This window comes from Xenia sp. Carnegie-2017, unplaced genomic scaffold, assembly GCF_021976095.1.
Source record: "Xenia sp. Carnegie-2017 unplaced genomic scaffold, XeniaSp_v1 HiC_scaffold_25, whole genome shotgun sequence".
NCBI lineage: Eukaryota > Metazoa > Cnidaria > Anthozoa > Malacalcyonacea > Xeniidae > Xenia > Xenia sp. Carnegie-2017.
Window position 1 is genome coordinate 5,944,737 of NW_025813488.1, and position 21,947 is coordinate 5,966,683.

The window sequence follows — 21,947 nt, forward strand, 5'->3', positions numbered from 1 at the left end:
GATATTTGTTACATGTATATATTTATTTTTTCATTATTATACTTATCTCACTTTTTGTAGTGGGCTGCAGGCTCCAGTTTTTTAAAGGGCTTGACCACATTTTCGTCGGGTTTCTGTCACCCCAAGTATAGTGAGTAGAGTTCACCAGAGTTCACTGCCCCCAAGTCCCCAAGTCCCCAAATGCGAAAACCGAAGTGTTTGTCGGTAATTCAGGCCAGCTGTTGTGCTTGGGTTTACTTTATATACTTCATGTTACTGTGCGTATAGTTGAACTTGAAAGCGTCGTGCTAAAATTCAGACGAAAAAGGTTGTATAGTCTGCTTTCAATAGAATTGTTTATTGTTGTTGAAAAGAAGAATTTATTCATTAAAATTTAACATGAGTTCATCAAATCCTGACGAGATTGGAATGTCAGTGGATTCATCACATGAAACGGTGAGATGAGTCGATGACGAAGCTTGTTCGATAGTTTACTTTCTTAACTGATTGCTTCATGGTACATCGTAGTTGTTTAAAAATTTTTTTACTTATTGAAAATAAGTAGGAAAGCTCAATTTAAATGATTTTGAATTAGCTATATCATATTTGCAGTGTGTATACGTAGATAGTTTTTCTTAAACATAAAAATACTTGTTTTTGGTGTTTACTTTTTGATTTTGTCATGTTCAATAACAAATACATATTGAACGTTATATTTTTGAGCTGTGTTGAAAAGAGTGTGATTGATTCAACACATAAAGACTGATATTTCATGATTATTATATCATATTCTGTTACTTTCTCTTTTGAAAGGTTTTCATTTAGTATTAATTCTGGTCTTGAGAAAAACCATAAAAGGATTTGTGTATTGACTAATTAATCTTGTCTTGAATTTAGGCGGGAAATATTGGGCATGATGATTCTGCTTTTCCGACAACAACAAAACAGACAAATGATGAAGGTGAAACATTTTATGCTGCTCAAGAAGGGGAAGGTGACAAAATAAATGATTTAAAACAGAAAGATGGTTGCCATGGAAACGTTAGTGAAGGCATAGACAACAAATATGACAACAATGACGAAAAAGACAGTATTCAAAAGGAAACAGCGACTGAGGATGAAAACAATGATGTAAAGGAGACTATTCAAGAGGAAACAGCCACTAAGGATGTGAACAATGTTGAACAGGAAAATGTTCAAAAGGAAACAGCTACCAAGGATGAGAACAATGAGGGAAAGAACTGTATTCAAAAAGGAACAGTCACCAAGGATGAGAATAATGATGAAAAAGAGAGTAGTCAAAAGGAAACAGCCACCAAGGATGAGAACAATGTTGAAAAGGAACGTATTCAAAAGGAAACAGCAACTGAAGATGAGAACAATGTTGAAAAGGAAAGTAGTCAAAAGGAAACAGCCACTAAGGATGAGAACAATGTTGAAAAGGAAAGTAGTCAAAAGGAAACAGCCACTAAGGATGAGAACAATGTTGAAAAGGAAAGTAGTCAAAAGGAAACAGCAGGATGAGAAAATGTTGAAAAGGAAAGTCAAAAAAGCAGCAGATCAGAATAAATCAAAGAGATAAGCGGATCGAAAAAGTGAGGCATAAAGAGATCGTGAAAAGATGATAGTGAGTAAGAAGAAGATGAGAAATGGAAATGATGAAGAAGAAGATGAAAATGATCGAAGGTGAAAGTCTTAACATCAAAATCAAGTTGATGAAAATGTGAATGATAAGAAAGAAGTTGAGGGTCAACTGGAGGAAGGTCGACTAGAGGAAGGTCAACTGGAGGAAAGTCAACTGGAGGAAGGTGAGATTTTAGATGACAGTGATGAAGATGTTGTTGTGGAGGCTGAAGAAAATATTGACCAAGATGCCAATGTGCAGGAAGAAAATGAAAAAGTAAGTTTACTTTTCACTTTTGTTTCATACGTATCTTTTTTAAATATGTGAAGGGCGAATCAGCGCTCATTTGACAAGAGGAGTGCAGATTTTGCAAAGGGGTGCATTGTTATCCTAGCATTGCAAGAGCTATTGGCCATTTTGAATTTTTAAGCGCACAGATGAGTGGACCTTCACCCCTTTGAATGCGCATTTAGTAGCTCATTTATTTCAATTTTATTGTTTCAATTAAAAATACTCAATGCCAATGGTGGTAGCATAAAATTTGTAATTCATTTTGAAATGAGAAGTTCTACTTTCACATATTGTTACTGTGCAATTTCATAGTCTTAAATACTGTTATATTAATCCTCTACAGTACCGAAGACCATTATAGAATTTTTCTTACGGGGATCTAGAGAATTTTTTGGTGGTGTGTGCACCCCCCAGAAAATCTGCCCCTGAACTATATTGCACCGAAATATTTTTAGGCCCCCCAAAAAGATACTGAGATACGAAAAAAGACGTACTTTGTACATGATGATCGTTGGATGGATGGCTTTGAAGAAGAAAGGTACATTGCATTATTTATACATTGATTTTTTAAAGCAAAATCAGAGTATCACAGAATTAACGTATCCATACATTGCATTTTATCACCCAAAATAGCCAACATTTGCTTGTGTAAGTATGTATTTGCTCAAAAAAACAAGAATTTTTGTTTGATGATTGTTTAAAAATTTGAGCTGTAAAATGTGCGAATGTATAATGTTAGTTGATCATGCCATGCAGGAGTAATGCGAGAAACCGAAAACTTTGGGACAAAACAGACCTGAAATGGGAACACGATTTGTATGTGGAAAGTGAGCAAGGTCCAAAAACAAAGGAAGAACTGGAGGTTTGTGTCGAAATACATTAACAACCATAAGGTTAATCAAGCGCATTAAAACGCTACAAACTTATAGTTTATATCGAGTTTTCTTCAACAACGTAGGAATCAGCGCGATTTGTTCAGTCTTTTGGCAATAGACCACCAGGAAGACGTCATCGGAGAACATTAAACGATTTTATGAAAGGTGATAATAAAGGAAGATTTGAGAGGAGGTGAGTTTAAATAGCACCATGTTTTGTCATCCGAGGAGATAATGGGGGGGGGGTGATGAGTATTAGTAGCCACGATGTTTAGTGTACTCGTTATTTTTGTCAAAATGCTTTGTTATATGCCGTTATATGTGGATTGTTTTCTCTATGAAATTGAGATACATCAAATTTTTTCACAATTCCAAATACATATTTTCGGTTGGTTTTCAGAAAGCAGATGTACAGTGGTGAAAGAACTGCTAGACGTCCTCGAAAAGATTACGAAAGCTTCAGGACCGAGAATGAACACAGGCGAGCGGATCACGGTAGGACGGAAAGGGAACATTCGGAGCAAAAACAATATATACCGAAAAGGAACGAAAGAGGACCACGTCGTGATGGAGCAGATAATACACGAGATACAAACAGGGATAATGATGGAACAAAAGGTGAAAGGGGATCACGTCATGATGGAGGAGATAATACACGTGATACAAACAGGAATCTTGATGGAAAAAGAGCTGAAAGAGGATCACGTCGTGATGGAGCAGATAATACACGTGTTACAAACAGGGGTAATGATGGAACAAAAGGTGAAAGAGGATCACGTCGTGATGGAGGAGATAATACGCATCATGCGAACAAGGATAATGATGAAACAAAAGGTAGAGGAGACAGGAAAAGCTGGGATAGCCGCGAAAGGAGAGAACAGAATAAGGCAAGTGTGGTTTTTATTTGATTTAAACTGTTTACGCCATTTTTTTTATCAACATCACCATTTCGTTTAGATGGAGAGATCCGGAGGGGGGAGAAGGGAACAAGAAGTTAGAGTATCGATGTCTAATAATGAGTCAAGAGAAAGAAAAGAAAACAGTGGAAAGCAAGACAGGCGATACGGGAGAGATAGACGAGATCGCGAACCACCACGAGGAAGGTATAGGGACAAACGTGGATTTGGTGCTATCAGTGATGAAGGTGCTGATGGTCAGACATTAAAAACTGAAAATGGAGGCATTGAAAAGACTGAGGAGAATCGGAAGAATGATGTAAATAATGAACAGCCCAATCAGGAAAAAAGAACTGGAGACGTTTATAGGGATACTAACGTGAAAATACAAAATGGAAATGTTGAAAAGGCAACACAACCGGAGAAGAGTGAAATAGCTGTGACTAAAGACGAAAAATCACCACAGAAAAGGTAAACTACAACTTTTGATCTTTTTATTTCGTACGCTTCGTTTGCTAAATAAGGAGAAGAGAAACCCAGATGGTTGTGGCTAGATTTCCATGAATTGAGCAAGAACGAGGAATATTTTTGAAAATCACTTTTGAAGTGTTAATGCTGAAAAGAAGCAGTCCAACCAGGAATTGATTTTCTCTTTTTTTTTCTGGATACGTGTTTGAACTTGACTGTTTGTAGCTACTGTACATACGAGCAAATTACCATTTTGGTAAAACTGACTTGGGTCTAAACTTATTTTGGTAAATACTGTTTCAGCAACCACGCTGCTCCCAGCTCTCGTAAATGGAGTGAAATGCGCAGTCATGGCTATGGTCGAGGTAAACCTATTCATAAGCCGAAGAAAAGTGCTGCTGATTTTGCTAGGGAGGTTGAGTTACAAAAGGGTCAAGACAAAAAAAATGAAGGTGAAGCAACACCGGAATTTGAATCTGAAAGGTATTCAGGTAAATTGAAAAATTTTTACGTATTTTTCTGCTTAAGTGGCTGGTGTTTTATTATTTTTATGTAATAAATTTGTCAATGAAAAATTTATATCAACAAAAGGTAAAGAAAAAAGAAAAAAAGATATATTAGTATCCTCCACCTTTCATACATATTTATATACTTACATATTTATTTGAATTGTATCTTCTGTTTTGTCATAGCGCCTTTTTGCGCTGCATATTTTAGTTTATTTATCTAATCAACTTCGTATCTCAATTTAATATGCAGATGCTACAGAAACGAATGAAAAGTCTACCGTAGACGATGTTCGTAAGTAGATATCTTTCGTACAATTCTACGCTAATTTAAAACAAACATTTCTTAAGAATAGCCATTGCAAATGATGAGTCATTGGTATTTTACATTCAGTTAATCAGTGGGGTCAGGGTTAATGTTTCAACTAGAGCTATGACGAAAGTCGCCACTTTAACTCTTTAAATCAGTCTTGTGCTTTCACGGTGGTGATGGCTTGTATTTTAGAAACAGAACAACTTGAATCCTCCTCTTCGGGACGAAAGCGCTACTCTGCCCAGCGCCAAAAGCAGCCTCAACTCACTACAGCTAATTCCGCTCAAAATGACACAGTTTCCGAAACGACCCCTCGAGAAACCCAAATTGTGTATCTCACTCCTCAAGGTAAGCAATGAATAATAGTCACGTGAATCGTGATATACAAGGTGATTACTAGGACTGTGTGGTTCCAGAAGTTTGACCTCGCTTTCAGTTTCAGTATTTTTTCAAACAACTTTTAGACTACACAAAACAACTTTGCATTTGAAATGTTATCTTGGTAATAACTTTAAAGTCTTGAAACTCATTAATTACAAGTTTTCTGCATTAATCCTTGTTAAGCATTAAGCAGAGAATCCTTGTTTGCCATACAGCCCATGAAAGCCTCCCGATACCCCGAGATAATTGAGCACTTAGAGTGTCGCGTGTTAATTAAGGGAACCAGATAATCGTTGTTTATCGTGAGGCCCATCGATGGTTTGCTCATGATGCATGAGAAACAGTAAATGAGAGAGTTAAATCAGAAAGATATAAACCAATAAAAATTGTATAAAACATGTTTAAGGTTGTGTAAGTTATAAGTGTCAGAAAATGGCACAGTGTCAGAAGAAGTTAATTGAAACATTGCTTGGTTTATTTTTTTTAGAAGAACGTTAAACAAAAAGATAAAATTCAAAAGCAAAAAACCCGTTTTCGGTCCATGCTTCCCGATACCTTCTTAAGCGCAAGGCACTAGAACGCCGCATGTTAACGTTTCGGTAGGAGATTTCGGCCCCTCCACGCTATCCTACTTGGGAGATGCAATAGCAAGTTTCCGCCCATCAGACCCCGAGATCACCTGCGATAGGCTTTGCTCGGGGCACGCAGGGAGAGTGCGGTCGCCACCGAAGTGTGGGCCCCTAAGCCACTGCATACTATGTCGCACCCAGCTTCCACTGCTAGTTAACATCTACTATATCTAATATTGGCTTTATATTTATATACAAAAATTCAAAGGCTTACGAAAGTTGTGGTATTATTAAAGTCACTTCTGCGCATGCCCAGATGATTTCTTTGATAATTTGCGAGTAAGTGAGCTAATTGCCACAAATGTAGTGCAAGTACATATAATTAGTTGTTGCCATGACTATGAACAATTAGTCGAGTGGACTGCGCATGTTCAAGCGCATGCGCAGATGATTTCTATATTAAATTGTTACTAAGCATGCTATTTACTTCAAAATCGGTGTTAGTAGATGCAGTTGGTCGTTGCCATGACCACGAACTTGGGCAGCTAGTCATGTTGGCTGCGTATGCTCAAGCAGACTGCGCATGCGCAGATTGTTTACCTGAAAATTTGTGATTGAGCGAGCTAATTACTCCATAATCGGTACTAGTATACGCAGTTGGTCGTTGCCATGACCATGAACTTGTAGAGTTAATGGAGTTGACTACGCAAGACGATATCCCTAATAATTTGCGATTGACTAGGCTAATTACTCCGAAATCAGTGTAACTGTGTAAGTAGATCGAGTTGGTTGTTACCGCAGCTATGAACTCGTACAGTCGGTCAAGGGGATTTCAAATGCTCAGTTGATTCTTCATGTATTGCGCTGATGGATTTTAGGCACAGACTGCCCACTCAAACTCGTTTCTTTTTGTCTTTCTTGAAATATATTCAAATGGACTTTTGAATGGAAAGAAATGAACTATTTTTTACTCTTGACATTTATTATTTTTGAAACATTTGCGCCTGAAAGTGAAGTGTTTTTATGGAGTTGAACAAAAAATAAAACCAAAACCAACGGGTTTTTGGCCTATAAAGTTTTTGATGCATAAAAAGAACCGAAAAAAACGATTTATTTCGGTTAACCACGCAACTCTAATGGTCAATTTTATACTCGATATTTCATTTGTAATGTGCTTAGCGTTGGTACTTTAGTCCGACGTTGTCAGATGCTTACAGTCACGATTTTGCTTGCTTTGTGAATTGATTTTATTGATTGTGTTCTCAGCAAATGAATAAATGATAACGAATATCGAGCTTTTTAACCGAGTTGCAATAATTGATATTATCTGACCTTGTGTGCTTTCTTGTTTAATTGATAATTGAGAATTTATGTTTTGCTTTATGATAGCTGTTGCCTTCTTTACCTGTTATGCCATTTAATAGCTTATATGTTTTAGTTTAACTTGTGTTTCATGTTTTAATGCTTGTTTTTTTATAGGATATCCTGCACCGATGTTTTATCCACAGCAACACTCAATGCCATCTCAAGGTATATTTAATCATTAGCTCAAGAATAACTATAGTACATCATAAAAGACTTACAGTTCCTTTAAAGCTTGGAATGACTTCACATGGTCAAGTGTTTTACATTTAGTCCAAAGATGTTCATTTAAAAAAATGACAAATAACGCTTTTATAATGAATGAATATATTCATGGCTATACATTTTTCAGAGTGATACAATACTTTGAATTAACAGACAATTATTTCGTTTTAGACATGAACTCGACTAGGCCTTATATGCTTCCCAGCCATCCATATCCGATGCCACCCTCAGCAAACACCCCCGGCCCTGGTGGAGAATTTGTCCCTTACGATCCAAACACTGGCCTAGTTTATGCTCCTCAGCCGTAAGTACTACACAATGCATTACAAAATATAATTACTTCTCAACAATTGCTCATAAGAAACAATCACGCACGTTCAACTGACATTTTATTACCAGGACTCGTCCATGTGATTCTTAACGTTGTTTTACCATACAAACTGTTCTTATATACAACACGAGAGCTTGAATGGGCTGACAAACTTTACCTGAAAACAGCAATTATAGGCAAACAAACAAACATTAAATTTTACGATCGTGAAAAACTCAAAAAGTGGGAAGAAGACATAGGGGAGGATAAAAACTTCAGAATTTAGAATTGATAGTTCGAATGATTCAAATATTACACATTTTTTTAATACATATTATCCACTCATGATAGCATGTACCAATCTTTTCTACTGTTAGTTAATTGTATAGATAAGTATTGATGTAGCAAATCAATTAATAAATAATGTGGCAAATGTGTTCCAAATTTAGGTATCCAATACTACCAACTATGCAACCCTTCATCTCACAACCGGTACTGTTCATGTTTTTTCTCCGTTAAATTGAATTGGATCTGAGAATGTTTAGCAGTTGATGCTTAAAATATGATTGTGATCTTCTTCCAGAGTGCTTAATAATCTTTCTTGTTATCCGTGTCTATGTGCATGAGCAATTATTTTTTTGATGTGGCGTTAGATCTTTAGTGTACAATACAATATAATGATGTTTTGACAGGTCTATCCCTCGGATATTAATATTGGAGGACAACACTTACCGATGCAGCAGCAAATTGTCATTCAGCCACCACAACCTGTTCAAGTTGGTTCGTCAAGGCCAAAGGGAACCTCCGCTATTCCTATCAAGTCACCGCAAAACGAGGTGAGATAAAAAAATTTGCGGAGAAGACGAGCTCCCTTGGTTCGGAATTTACGAAAGTAATACCATCTGTCGACTGTCGTATTATCTTGTATAGAAATGCTTTTTGACACTTAATGTCAAACTTAATAGTAGCTATCATTACACGACGTTACGTCGATGGATTTGAACTTGACTTCATGTTAGTTACTAGAACAATTTTTTGGCTAAAAGTATTGTTTCCACTCACAAATGTTTGTGTCAAACTCCTTTAATCTTTAGACGGTGCAAGCAAACAACTAGTTGGGAAATGGCTGATGATTTCTTAGGTATAGCAACGAAGAGAGATTTTAAGGTCGACAATCAGCCATTCTTTTCCTGACATCTTGGCAGATCACTCAAATTCGTGCGCAGCGATGGAGATCTGTTTATCTTCAAAAAGATAATGGCATTAGATCCATTAATCACAAAAGCATGCCTGCACGTCTTGATTCCTACTTGTTCCTGACGTTTCTCTTCTAGAATGAGGAAAAATATCATATATTTTGACGATACTCTTTTTGTTTAAGTATTAAATATTCTATGCTTTGCTTGTGCAATGTATTGTGGTAATAATTATTGGATTTTTATTTTTCATATTATTTTCATTCATTTGTCCTGAGTAAAACGAGACATTCTTCAGTTTCATTCACCATGTTAGGACGTTTTATTGTTGTTTCTTCACTTCCTTTCTCCGTTCATTCAATTTTCATGTCAGTTATTCGTTTGAAATATTCTTACCACATCGTTTTTGCTCATTTTTTTTCATTCAATTGCATTTAATTCTCTGTCATTTCAACCTGCCAACGCATTTATTTTTATTACAGCTCAAGTTTGCAAACAAAAAAGCGATGAACATTTCCTATGTAGCAATTAATGAAAATCCCTTGGTAAACTGCGGAAAGCCAGAGGACTTAGTACTAATCGTTAATCATTTCGTCATTAGCAACCTACATCATGATATGATGAAAGTACGGAATTCATACCTCTTCCATCAATTTTCCTCAATTCAAGTTTTTTTGCTGATATTTTTTATTATGGTTATGGTGAAAAATCAAAAGTCAGTAGTTCTGTTATAATAACCTTGAAATCAGATAATATGGCATCCCATTGATTTGTTAATCTTCATTGTCTTTGGTATGTTAATTATTCATTTTGAGCACTCGACTTTTAATGGCACGTCAGTAGGGTATCTACAGTAGAAGAGTGACACAATTGACGATTTTGGATGACTAATATGTCTGTCTGAACCTTCCTAGCAACTGGGATAAATCATGTGCACAGTAATCCTTGGAAATGTAGCAGTTAAACACCTGTCATTTAAAGTCCCTTCATTTAAATTGGTGGAAGGTGCAAGGCATAAAAATTGGCACATATGTTTGACAAATTAAACGAACAAAAATTCCCAATTGTGTCTTGTTATGGCCAAGGAAGTGGAAATCCAACATAAGTACACGGGTAACTTGTTTTGAAAACTTTGTATCCACTTGAGTCTAATTCAACGTCGGCGTATTAACTTAAATAAAGGTGTCATATGTTGCTTGTGGCCATGTTTATCACCACAATGTGTGAGCATTCATGGTCAGTTGGAGCTAAAACAAAGTATTACTGTTGTTTCTCATTTTCATTCTTTAGCGATAGCGACTACCGAATGGGAAATTGGAAGTATATTATTAGCAAATCATGCTTGTTTGTTGGGTAAGATTTTTGTCGATTTGCTCTCTCAACACCTTGCAAAGTAGTCAGAATTGTTACAATATTATTGATTCTGCATAAACGTACTGAAACACTTCCTCTCAACAGGAACAATTGACAACAATGGACGTCAAATAATACTTGTTCCACAATTTAAAGGAGAGTCGTCGGAGCTGGCCACCGCTTTGAGCATCATTTCTCAGTTATTTCGGTAAAACTCAGTAAAAATATTAATGTGATAATACTTGCAAAAAAAACCTATTTTGTCCCTTATTTAATATGCAATGTGCAATGTCAATAAGCGCGTTTGGTTTGATGTCACTAAAATATTTTAAGGATTAATTATACTAAAATACCAGAAGTATTTTAACGCTATTGTAGTGGAATAAAGAAAGAACGTAATGGTGCTATAAAATACCTTATAATAGCAATTAAGTTAATTACTAAACACAATTATGCTTTCATCGTTTTTGTTAAGCATATATTCCAGGATTAAAGAGTAACAAATATTTCAAAATATTACTTGCATCAATGTTGTTTGCAAATAAAATTTAGATGAATGTTATAACAGAATGTTATATCGTCTTTGAATAATATAACAGCTTTTTGGTGTTAACAGCTCCTTACTGCTTTTGTGTTAATTTTTGTTTACAGTGAGGATGTGAAAAACAAGGGCTTCACAGTAATTGTTGATGCAAGAAGTGAAAAGTGGATGTATTCTGTATCTGTGTTACAAGTTATCAAAGTAATTGTGATGTTTCAATGATTCTATTGCCGCACTTTTAAATACAACATGTTGTGATAGGATGTAAAGTACTTTTTTTAAACCTGGGAGTATTGTTAAATGTTTGTAGATGTACATCATCCAGGTTAATGCAGTTCTGAGATGGACTGTTGGTGTTGGTGTTCATTGATATTTTGACAAAATTGGTTGAAGATGACTACGGCAACACCAATAATCCTTCTCAGAACGGTATTAACTAGATGATCAACAGCTATATATGTATAGTCATAGTGTGTCAAAATTATGTCTAACATTTGCAATGCTTTTCATCAGATCTGTCCATTTAAGGCTATTAGAATCTGAATCTGAAACCCTCACCAATGGAATGTCCTAATATTTAGGAAAAATTTGTATCTTTAAAGGATGCATTGTCATACCATGTTAAAGTTGTCTTGATTCTGAAACCAGATGCCTTTTGGGAAAGAAGGAAGAGTGGTCGATTCAGTAAACATGACCTCACAACATATCCATTTGAGGTATGTTATGTTAAAGATTCTGCATCTCTGACCATTTCACACTGCCTTGTCCACTTGGTATTTATAATCATATGATTGATTAAGTTGACATTAAGACTTCAGTATTGATGAGACATGAAACTGCAATAAGCTTTCTACTCTTTTCTTAACAGACCTATTTACTATCATCATTGACAAAACTTGAGCTGTATGTGGCAAGGTCATGTTTACCAGAAAGTCTTGGTGGAAGTTATAACTTTGATCCACGTCCTTGGATTGACAGGCGAATTGTAAGTAATGACCAGTGTATTGTAGCTCGGGACTCATTCACTACCTACATTTAATAAATAGAAGTAATCAAACATGTACAGTGATTGGGCTGTTTGCATTAGCCTGTGCAAACCAATCTGAGCTCAACCAATCAAATCAATCAGTCAAACAGAATTTGCAAATAATCATGAATACATGTGATAGAGGAAATATTAAATGTTTGTTCCACATTATTGTTATTTTATAAATGAAATAAAGGTACGTTTACACACAACGATTTGTCGGGCCAACACTTACGCCATTTTACGTGATTCTTGCCATATTCGATGACATTCGTGAAAAGTCTCAAGCAGTTGAAAACCCTCAACTTTGATCTCGGCCTTGCTGCTCTTGAGTTCTCCCAAAGGTCTTCTCAGTTTGCATAAGCCTGTGCAAACACAGTAAACATCTTTTATTTCTTGAATATAGCATTCATAGCAGGACATTCTGTTAAGTGAACAGACCTTTCTAATTGATATTTTGATATCATAATTGATCTGCTGGTAATTAAAATTGTTATGGATGTTGTCTATATTCTATTAGGAAATTGTTAGGTTCCTTGAATCGTTGACACTTATTGAAGACAGTTTGAATGAATTACGATCAATAGCTGATGATGATGAACAGATTGCTTTAGCTCAGTCCCTGCACATCAAAAAAGAAAAATCGAAGTTTCATTTGAAAGTCAACACGGTTCAAGATAACATAAATTCTGGCCGGCAGCTTGTTCTAAAAACACGAACTGAAGACGTCAGTGAATTTCAAGATGTTTTTCTGTTGGAGGAAAAGCTTGAGAGGCTTGACAACGAGTTGTGTAAGATCGTACAACACTGGGAAACAAGAATTGGGCCAAAAAAAATTAATGACGCCGCTGCAAGTTTCAAAGAAGATTACAAATTGGTATGATTTGATTTCATTACCACATGAACAATACAATGAACCGTCAATGATGCTCAAAAATGAGCTAAATATCAATATTGTAATGAAGATTATAGACTTTAAGAAGTATTGATTATAACATCACTCCTCCCGAAACCTGACAAAGTCCATCGTAGGTTGTTTGTCCTTGACTAACTAGTATAGCAATGATCACATGATAAGATTGTGCTGCATGAACAACGTTTGAAAAAAATCAATATTTTTAAAGGTAATCGAATGGCTTTCTGGTGAGGGTGAAGAATATTTTCGGAAACATACAAATCTTGGCAATTCTCTGTCCAGTGCGGGAAGTTACTTGAAAAAACACGAAGAGTTTGATGTTCAAAGCAAAGAAATTGTTGGTTCTTTTGCGGCTGCGAGGACGAAAGCCAAGGAACTATTGCGATCACAACACCCGAAATCGTCCGAAATTCAGGAAGAAAAAGCCATCATGGACAGATACTGTCGAAATTTTGCATTTAGAATGGAACAGCGACAATTTTTATTGATTTCTTCCGTCAGTTTTCACCATTGGGCTCAAGTTGTAAGTTTGCAACGTCGTTGTTACTTTTTCTTTGCGAAGTAGAAATAGTGTTGGGAAAGCCTCAGTTGTAGGTGTTTTAAGTTCCTTAGCATCATCATTCTATCATATTTCAAAGGTTTTCAATGAATATAAATGTATATTGTTTTCAGGCTTCACATTACCTAGATGACCTCGTCAGTTTACTATGTACTGATGTTGATGACAAGCAAGATGAAGATGAAACAGTAACTATGCTTGATGATATCAACGCTCATACTAAAGGTATGTAATGTACAGCAAGTAGCGCTATTTATCTCGTCACTTGTCTTAAGCCCGCCGCATACTGGTGAACGCGTTTGATATTTGACTCATCTGTCACGAATGACAAATGTTGTTCAAAACTTCCGCGCACACTGGAAATTTTGTCGATCACACTTGTCACGAATAACAAGTACGCGCGGCAAGTTCACCAGTGTGCGGCGGGCTTTACGTATGCAATTCATTTTTCAAATCTCTTCGTCTCCAACCTGATTTCCATCTTACAGTACTTTCTTTCTACTTTCATCCTCTCCCCTCTTTACTACTTCCACTTACTGATCACCACTTTCATCACATATTTCGTTGAACTTTTCTCAATTCATTTCCCAAAGAACCTTCACATTTTTTTCGTAAAGGTATAGCTGAGGCAATAGAAGAGATGTTGCGCGAAGGTCGTGGAATCATAGAAGCCTTCGAGATTCCGTTGACCGATGTTCAAGGATTGGAGGTGAAATGTTTGGATTCCTCTTTGATTACTGCTCATTTTCGAAATACAATGGACGATCTTATCGAAAGAAGGAGAAGAAGTGACGAACTTTGCGACCTAAGAAAGCTGAAACTTCAACAGATTTTACAGCTCAAATCTTGCGAGAAGGACACTGATCAGGTATTTATTTAAAATTTTGTTTTTATCATTTGGAAACGATGTCGTGCGAAATCGTTAAAAGATTTTCTTGACTTCAGTACACTGAATACACCAAAATATAAATTCATTATTTGTAAATATTTTATGTTTTCAGGCTATTTCTTGGTTAAAGCAGCTTTGTGATGTGATGATATCATCACAGTGTAACGTTGGTAGAACTTCCGAAGAAGCGCGTAGGATGTACAATGATCACGAAAGGTTTCATGAAACTGCCAAGGTGAAACTTCTTTTTTGTGATTTTTCGATACGAATTACTTTGCCAATTGTATTGATCTCTTTTGTAACTGAACAAATTATATGTATGAAAGGTTATTGACCGTTGAAATGTGCATTTTGTTTCATGTGACAGTCAAAAATTGTATATATGTATGAAAGGTTATTGACCGTTGAAATGTGCATTGTGTTTCAGGTGACAGTCACAAATTATATTTATTTCTAATTATTTTTTGTACGTATCTTTGGCCTTTACGTTCAATTAGAATATGCACGTCAATCCAGTTTGAACACTTTTGAGTTGATGATCGCATACATGAAGTTAGTAAAACTTAAAAGAATGTTTTGTGTTGAGTAAACATACAATGCATGGATTCAATAGAGGATTGTTTCTGATTATTGTTTTTTTATTGCACTCTCAATGTTCAGTAAGGAGTATAAACTTAATCATTTCATCAATTTTTTCTATCTCACAGGGAACGTATGAATATGGAGAACAGGTGGTCCAGGCGGCCTTGGTTCTTCGGCGCTCATGTCGTTTTTCTCTTTCACCCGTTCATGAACGAGAGGAAATGTTGGAGGGGGTCTGGGAACAAGTGGTAAAAATGATATTGGTTCGCGGTCAGCGACTTGAAGCTGCAGCTGAGTTCTTTAAAAGTTCTGAAAAAGTAAGATTTATTGTTATTAATAATTGAACCCAAGTGTGCTGAGAGAAGAGGGCTTCTACCCTCCAGAAAGTTTACATTTTGTATACAGTATTTTAATTGTTGTGTGAATGCCGAGTTTAGATTTGAGTATTTCTGGAGCGTTTTTGTCTCGTATCAATTGGGACGATATTTTTTAAAATTCTTGTGTATCTGAGCTGTTCATTGTTTTTACTTGTCAACCGTTTCATTACTTCACGACTGCCGTCTTCTCTTATTTGTTTATATTTTGCTTTATGCTCAGTTCCTTTACGATGTTGACGAACTTGCAATGGCTTATGTACAAGAAGGATCACTTTCTCATCTGTCTAAGGAGCAACTTCAAACAGAAATGATAATACACTCTGATATGAAGGAACGCATTTTCAATGACTGCGAAAAGATACTGACTTACGGTCAAAACTTTCTAAGATCGCTCGTGTTAAAGATAAATGGGAATGACCATAGCACTGTGGACTCAAATGGTGTTTCCGTTTGTGCACCTGTGGCAGAATGTTTGACGGAAGTGGAAAAGAGAAAAGTGGAATGGGAGGGGATGTGGAACGAACGTTTGAATAAGTTACAAAAGTTAGCCGATGGTGGTGCTCAAACTATACATAGTACATCTGAGGTGAGTACATAGGGACATTGTGGGATATAGGGAGACATGTGTAGTTAGATGTTCTAATAAATTTTTTGAATTGTTTTTAATGGGATATTAGTTGCGTGTATGTTTAAAACTTAACTAAACTCTTTTACTTCAAAATTGACTGCTTATGAGGCATCCGTCCATTCTGGTGTTGCGACTGAATGATTTATTTATTCATTTTTTTATCGTTGTTTTTTAGATTGTTCAGTGGGTGAAAGACATAAATTGTGAAGTTACATTAAGTTTGTTTAATGTTGGTGAAAATCAAGATGAAGCCCGCACGCTTTCCTATCAACTTGCGATGATTGAAAGAGCTGTACAGGTGAGTACAACATGTTGAAATGAAACAGAAGGGAATGGGAGAGGGCAAGAAACATTTGCTTCGTAAGTGAATTGTCTGTGATTGAAAGAGCTGTACTTTAGAGTACAACGAGTGTCATGAAACAGAAGGGAATGGGAGAGTGGCAAGGAACATTTGCTTCATAAGTGGTGTGTCTGTTATTTTCTTTACTGGTTTCTTGATTGTATGGAATTTCGTTCGATAATGTTTTTCATTTCTTCCAAGAGTCAAAAATCTTGTTTTATTTAAAATTTAATCATCTCAGAATAACATTGCGACTTTCAGAAAGTGCTCTTTTTTATATTGTGCATTTTAAGTGGTTTCCTGTTTAATGAAAGTTGGTGTGATAACATTTAACTCCTGATGCCTTTTTTTCTGTCTTTCGTTCTTCTCCCTCAAACCATCCAAGAATCAATGGCTATTTTAAGGTCTCCGTGAACTCTTTTCAAAATAACTTGCTTTGCTATGGTAGCACGCGAGGTTCTTTCCGCCAAAGAAACGCATATAGCATCATGGTAGAACACATATTCTTATGTTATTCTCTCTAGTCTCCTCATTTCATTGCTTTGTACCAAACATGTGGTTTTCTGATGTGTTGATTTGCTGCATCAGACACCAATAAGCCTTTGATGAAAGCTTTCTTGCAATTTAAATTCGTGTTTGTTTACGCGATTATCCTTTCAAGTGATGACTATGCTCTTTTACTTTGCTTTTTCATAAGAGTCATTTTCAAGCCATTTTGAGGTATTTTCACGCAGGCGTCGTTCCGGGTCAATTAATGTCATTTCGATGGTATGTTAAGGACTTTAGAAACGCCACATTTATAGACTGCACATATTTCTTATACACAAAGCGTCATGTTGCGGTGTTTGTCTTGACGTTACTAGGTTTATAAACATTATACTTGAACTTTCTGTTGAGCGTCGGACGTATTTGAGAAAATATCCCATAGACGTTAATGGTCGTTATTTGACAAGAATATCCGGGTAAGCGATAATGATTTGAATGATTTTTTTGCGTCGCCTTTTGGAGTATAAACAATATTTTGTATCTATCGCGTCAATGTTGTTATCACAATTCAACATAAAGGTTGCCTTAAACTAATCCTATTTTATAAGCAGCAGTTTTTTGTTGAACAATAAGATGATATATTATTGATGCGATTTGATCTGCAAGATACTATGTCTCATTTCATGGTTAGTAATAATCATCTTAACCCGAATGGAAACATGTTAAACTGTTAAGTTGTTCTATGAATTGTTTTCTTGCAACTGTTTGCGCTCATCCTACTTGCGCTCGTCCGAGGAAACGTCTAGCTACTTGTGGATTTGTTGTGTTTTTTTAAGGTCTAAGTTACTGCTGTTTGTCATTAGACAAACACCGTGAAGTAACAGACAAAAACAATTTTTTATCTTCATTTAAGTTGATTTGATATTTTACTTACAGAGAAAGTATACCTTTCAACTTCATATCGTTGACTGTTATGATCAACATTCTTAGCAGTGTTTGTATAAAAGAAACAATATCAATCTTTCAAACTACTTTCGTATTGAGATGACATAATAAAATGGTCATTATCATGAGATGATTGTTTGAGCTTTTCAGACTTCGGTGTACATGAATGTATAATTTGTATGCTCGTTCAATTTAAAACATCAAGAAATAATCCGTACAAATGTACATTATTAAATGCTAGTTATATATAACGGTTAATATTGGCAAGCGTGGATAGTAATAGGTGTCTTGGCTTGCTTGGAATGCAATCTGCATGTTGTAAAATGACGAATGTCTGCTTGCTTATTGACATTCGTTCTTGTCTTCTCCCATGCAAATGAAAGAAAGAGCGCAAACACTTAGCAAATAATAGCGCTATTACGTGGCTTTCAATAAACAAGTTAAAGGATGAAATTTTGCTTTTCGTATGGCATGTCAGAGTCAACCGTTGACAATAGCAATGTCTTTTTGCTTCCTAATTAGTCTTTCATACACCTTTTTATACGTGTGTGTAGATCACACATTTAGAATGTTGCTCGCAAGCTAGCCACATTTGTACATTCATTGTGTCTATACAAGTAGAAATGTATTGGATAAAAAGTTATCACTTGTAAACCGTATAAAAGCAGTCGAAACCCAACATGATTGTCCCTAAGGTCAAAAGGTCTTCGCATTATTATTTGTCTTTCTGGTCTTCGTCCTATCTGTCCTTTTGAGTGCCTTTCTTATGCATTTTGTGCTGTTTTCAAATATTTCTGTAATCTTTACACCGATCTGTTTATCTGTAATCATCTTAATTTTGTTCTTTTACCAATGGTAACTGCCCGAACATTGGAGCAGATTTTTTTGTCAATTCATCTCTTTCACCATAGGTGATCAAAGACAATTAGTTCTGTGTGAAATTGTAGTATTATAATTATATTTTAGCACTTTTATGTAGTGGCAGTTATCGGGTTTGGATACATTTGATATATATATTCCCCCCTATGGAAAACAAGTTAATTTTCCTTAAATATCTGTGGTTTTTTACTGAAGCATTTATCACCAATTCGACAATATATATTTGCTTGTAAGGTTTTTGCTAAAAGGCTTTTTATGCATGTTCGCCTTGCATTTACGTGTGAAACATTTTGAATACTAGTTAGATGGTCTGTTTTAGTCTTGGAAAACTGTCTTCGTTTTGAGATTCATATCATCACTATTGACAGGCGTTGAGTTATTCTAGTATAATATTTAAATGTTACTATGATGCAAATATTTTAAATCTGTATCTTTATATCATGGACTTCAACGATTGAAGTGCTTGCTTATGTCAAGTTTTCTTTTACTGATTCAAAGTGTTTTGTATCTTATCAGAAAAAAACCGACCAAGTTTCGAGAGCTCTATCTCTTCTTCGCTCGTTGGCAAACAGCGGTCGGGCCAAAGATATTTCCAATGTGGCCATGGCTGATTCTTTAGAAGAGTCTTGGAAAGACCTAAATAGTCAACTGGAAACACGACGTATACTTCTTGATACGTCTGTAGCATTTCACAGTAGTGCCGAGGATGTAAGTACCATTCTCTTAATTTTCTTTATCTTGATCAAGTATGTATAAATAAATACACTCGACTTAATTTAGCATGACTTGTTACACGAGAACGTCCTTAGACAATTTAAATGTTGCGTTACTCGTTTTCTATTCGATAAGAATAACAATTGTTTTATCTAAATTTACCAAGTGGATGAAACACAAAAAATGTTTAACAGTTGTAAACATATTTACCTTGATATGTATTGAAAATGGATCTGTTCTTATTTTGTATTATAAAATACATGAATGTCAATGTAGAAGTTGAAGTTTTTCAACTGAAATGACTTCTTTTGTGAGAGGGTATCATCAGTCTTTTTTGCCTGTATAGTTTTCTCAAAGAATAAGTTTGGTTGAAGAGCAGCTTGGACAAGCCGTACTCTCCAATGATAAAACTTTATCCAAGTCTTTAATTCAAGAACATCAGGATTTGCGTCGCGGCTTACTGGAGTTGTCTATGCAGACACTTAGTAAAGGTCAATTATTGTTGGATCGTCTGCGAGAAGCGAGCTCTCGTGCGGATATTAACAATAGACATGCTACGAGGGCTGCTTGCTTCAATATCGAGAGAACTTTGGAGACGTTGAGCCACAGACGCAGAAAAGTTGATGAACTGTGGAAATCGAGGAGGAAAGCTTTAGAACAATGCGTACGAAAATGCCGAGTTCAAGATGAGACAGAAAAGGTTGGTGTCATCTTTTAAGTATTAAGTTTATTTAAGTATTAAGTACGTATAGGTTTGATCGACCTTCTCTCTATTCAAAATAAGTCAAAAAATGTGAGAGCATTGAATTTGAAACCGTAATAGACTCAACATTGTCAATTTTATTTTATTATAATTTTCTTCTAAAAAGAATATGAAGCTGTTACGGTCGTAACAATGCATATAATTTTTTATGTAGTTATCACTATGGTTAAATTCCGAAGGTGAGAAATTTCTCTCTCAGACTTGCCATGCAGAAACATTGGAGTCACTGCAAAGACTTGTGAGTGAACAGATAGATTTCGAAAACGAACTTAAGGTAGTAATTTCATTGTTTTAGTATATTGTATGTTTCCATTTTGTTTTCTTGGAAATCTGAGTTTTATGCATAATTTATTAGAATGTATTTTGAAAGATTTTTTAGCACTCAAAAAGACCCTTTTAAATATAGTAAATTTTGTTCTCCATTTTTGTTAAATTATCTTCTAGAGCAAAGAAGATCTCGTTCACAAATTACTACGCAGTGCGCAAAAGCTTATTCACGTCGGTGATGCTGAAGGAGAGGCCTTAAATGATAAAGTTATGGCGATCAAATTGGATTTGAAGCAATTCAAGCGACGGGTAAATGAAAGAAATAAACAGCTTAAACAGCATTTATCGTTTTGTGAAGAAGGGAAGAAGGTATACCATTGATTTACCAAAATCTTTTCTTTTGCAGATGATTAATTTTAACAATTCATACTTCTCTTATTCATTCTTCACGTTATAATTGCAATTATAAAATAATTATAATGCAACGCCTAGGCTAATTGGTCAACAGATGAGTTTGTATTAGGCTGTGCAAACTGAAAACCAATCTGAGCCCAAACATTGGATCTGCTCTCGAGTTCTCCCAACATGTTCAACTATAGTTTGCCTTCCTTGATTACTCATTTCAAGGTTTCTCTGCATTCATTAGGCGATTGAAAGACTTGAAGAGATTGAAGGGATATGAAGGATAACCAGAGTAGTGGCGAACTTACCGAGAAGATTTCAAAGGCGTCATCGTACCAATTAAGAGATGGACAATTGCTTGCTGAAAAAGGAGAAGATCAACCCTCAGTTACCACTCAGATATACGACCAACTCCAAGGTAGTTACGCAAATTTGTTAGAGCAGCTTCCACCACCGAACAAAGATTTGGATGAAGACTACAAGCAGGTAATGATTTTTTTGCATCTGATTCAAACTCAAGATTTTCAAGCGATGCTTGCATTTTTTTTGTTAATACTCAAAGATGGGAAAATATATGTAATGTGGTGAAAAAAAGGTTTTCGGTTAGCATCCAGGCTTCCCAATTCCTTAAAAAGTTTAATTTTTAAAAATCGATTAAAAGATGCTATTGTTTTTCTTTCAAACTTGTTTTGTCTTTTTGACACTTAGTTTTATCAGTGGTCGCAGAATGTCGGTGAAAGTTTTCTTTCTAAAAACAATGAAATGGGTGATGATGATGACGCGATTAAAGATTTTGTTAAGAAACATGAATCGTTGAGATCTGAGACCGAGGTTGGTTAAAGCAATCCTGTCAATGTTTCTGATTTTATCTTTTCCACTTTTTCAAACATGTTATCATGGTTACTTTAGTATTGAAAACCAAGTAAAGTGTATCAGATGTTGTGCAAACTTTTTTGTTTAACCGGTTCGCACAAACTTTCTATCATTCCATACCTGCCAGGGGGGAGGAGGGTAGTATGCAGATTTTGCTGTATTACATTCTTTTGGAATCATTGTTTCTTTTGATGATAGCAAGCAAGTTTACATAACTACTCTCACAAATCTACCTAGAAAATGCAAGAGAAGTATCTTAACATTAAGAATAAAGGTGAGAATTTGGACCTGAATTCCAACGAACCGACAGATGATTTATCGAAACGTTTAAGTAGCATTGAAAAGCGTTTGGAGTACAGAATCGAAGTATCAACACAATATGGCGTCTTTCGTCATCAAGCAAATGAGGTA

General features: G+C 35.6%; 3 protein-coding genes and 1 long non-coding RNA gene across 5 annotated transcripts in view; 3 read left to right on the plus strand and 1 right to left on the minus strand.

Moving 5' to 3' along the window:
• The first annotated feature begins 96 nt into the window (after positions 1-96).
• On the plus strand, positions 97-1,522 carry LOC124453753 (SWR1-complex protein 4-like). Its single transcript, XM_047004606.1, has 2 exons — positions 97-435; positions 877-1,522. The coding sequence occupies exons 1-2, from the start codon at positions 379-381 to the stop codon at positions 1,501-1,503; spliced, it is 684 nt and encodes a 227-aa protein (XP_046860562.1). The 5' UTR covers positions 97-378; the 3' UTR covers positions 1,504-1,522.
• Positions 448-9,247, plus strand: LOC124453751 (protein starmaker-like). Its single transcript, XM_047004604.1, has 15 exons — positions 448-460; positions 1,666-1,879; positions 2,350-2,432; positions 2,651-2,756; positions 2,853-2,962; positions 3,170-3,656; positions 3,727-4,136; positions 4,437-4,624; positions 4,893-4,934; positions 5,145-5,300; positions 7,382-7,432; positions 7,661-7,793; positions 8,249-8,291; positions 8,492-8,635; positions 8,894-9,247. Exons 3-15 carry the CDS (start codon positions 2,410-2,412, stop codon positions 8,912-8,914), a joined length of 1,914 nt encoding a protein of 637 aa, XP_046860560.1. The 5' UTR covers positions 448-460; positions 1,666-1,879; positions 2,350-2,409; the 3' UTR covers positions 8,915-9,247.
• LOC124453758 lies at positions 7,421-8,602 on the minus strand. 2 transcript variants are annotated; one of them, XR_006951179.1, is made up of 3 exons: positions 8,532-8,602; positions 7,886-7,977; positions 7,421-7,800 (listed from the first exon to the last, which is right to left on the minus strand). It is a non-coding gene; the product is annotated as an uncharacterized LOC124453758 (long non-coding RNA). The 2 variants fall into 2 exon arrangements; XR_006951178.1 differs by having other exon boundaries at positions 7,876-7,977.
• Positions 9,248-9,814: 567 nt separating the features above from the next.
• LOC124452498 (muscle M-line assembly protein unc-89-like) overlaps positions 9,815-21,947 on the plus strand; it is a 67,490-nt gene continuing 55,357 nt past the window's right edge. The window contains exons 1-21 of the mRNA XM_047003056.1: positions 9,815-10,108; positions 10,286-10,348; positions 10,454-10,556; positions 11,000-11,090; positions 11,492-11,605; positions 11,758-11,874; positions 12,437-12,793; positions 13,041-13,355; positions 13,505-13,616; positions 14,009-14,259; positions 14,393-14,515; positions 14,988-15,179; positions 15,460-15,825; positions 16,043-16,165; positions 19,034-19,225; positions 19,578-19,931; positions 20,149-20,268; positions 20,439-20,630; positions 20,946-21,149; positions 21,372-21,494; positions 21,774-21,944. Coding sequence (XP_046859012.1) covers positions 10,072-10,108; positions 10,286-10,348; positions 10,454-10,556; positions 11,000-11,090; positions 11,492-11,605; positions 11,758-11,874; positions 12,437-12,793; positions 13,041-13,355; positions 13,505-13,616; positions 14,009-14,259; positions 14,393-14,515; positions 14,988-15,179; positions 15,460-15,825; positions 16,043-16,165; positions 19,034-19,225; positions 19,578-19,931; positions 20,149-20,268; positions 20,439-20,630; positions 20,946-21,149; positions 21,372-21,494; positions 21,774-21,944 — 3,720 coding nt within the window. The 5' untranslated portion in view covers positions 9,815-10,071. The remainder of the gene's footprint in view (positions 10,109-10,285; positions 10,349-10,453; positions 10,557-10,999; positions 11,091-11,491; positions 11,606-11,757; positions 11,875-12,436; positions 12,794-13,040; positions 13,356-13,504; positions 13,617-14,008; positions 14,260-14,392; positions 14,516-14,987; positions 15,180-15,459; positions 15,826-16,042; positions 16,166-19,033; positions 19,226-19,577; positions 19,932-20,148; positions 20,269-20,438; positions 20,631-20,945; positions 21,150-21,371; positions 21,495-21,773; positions 21,945-21,947) is intronic.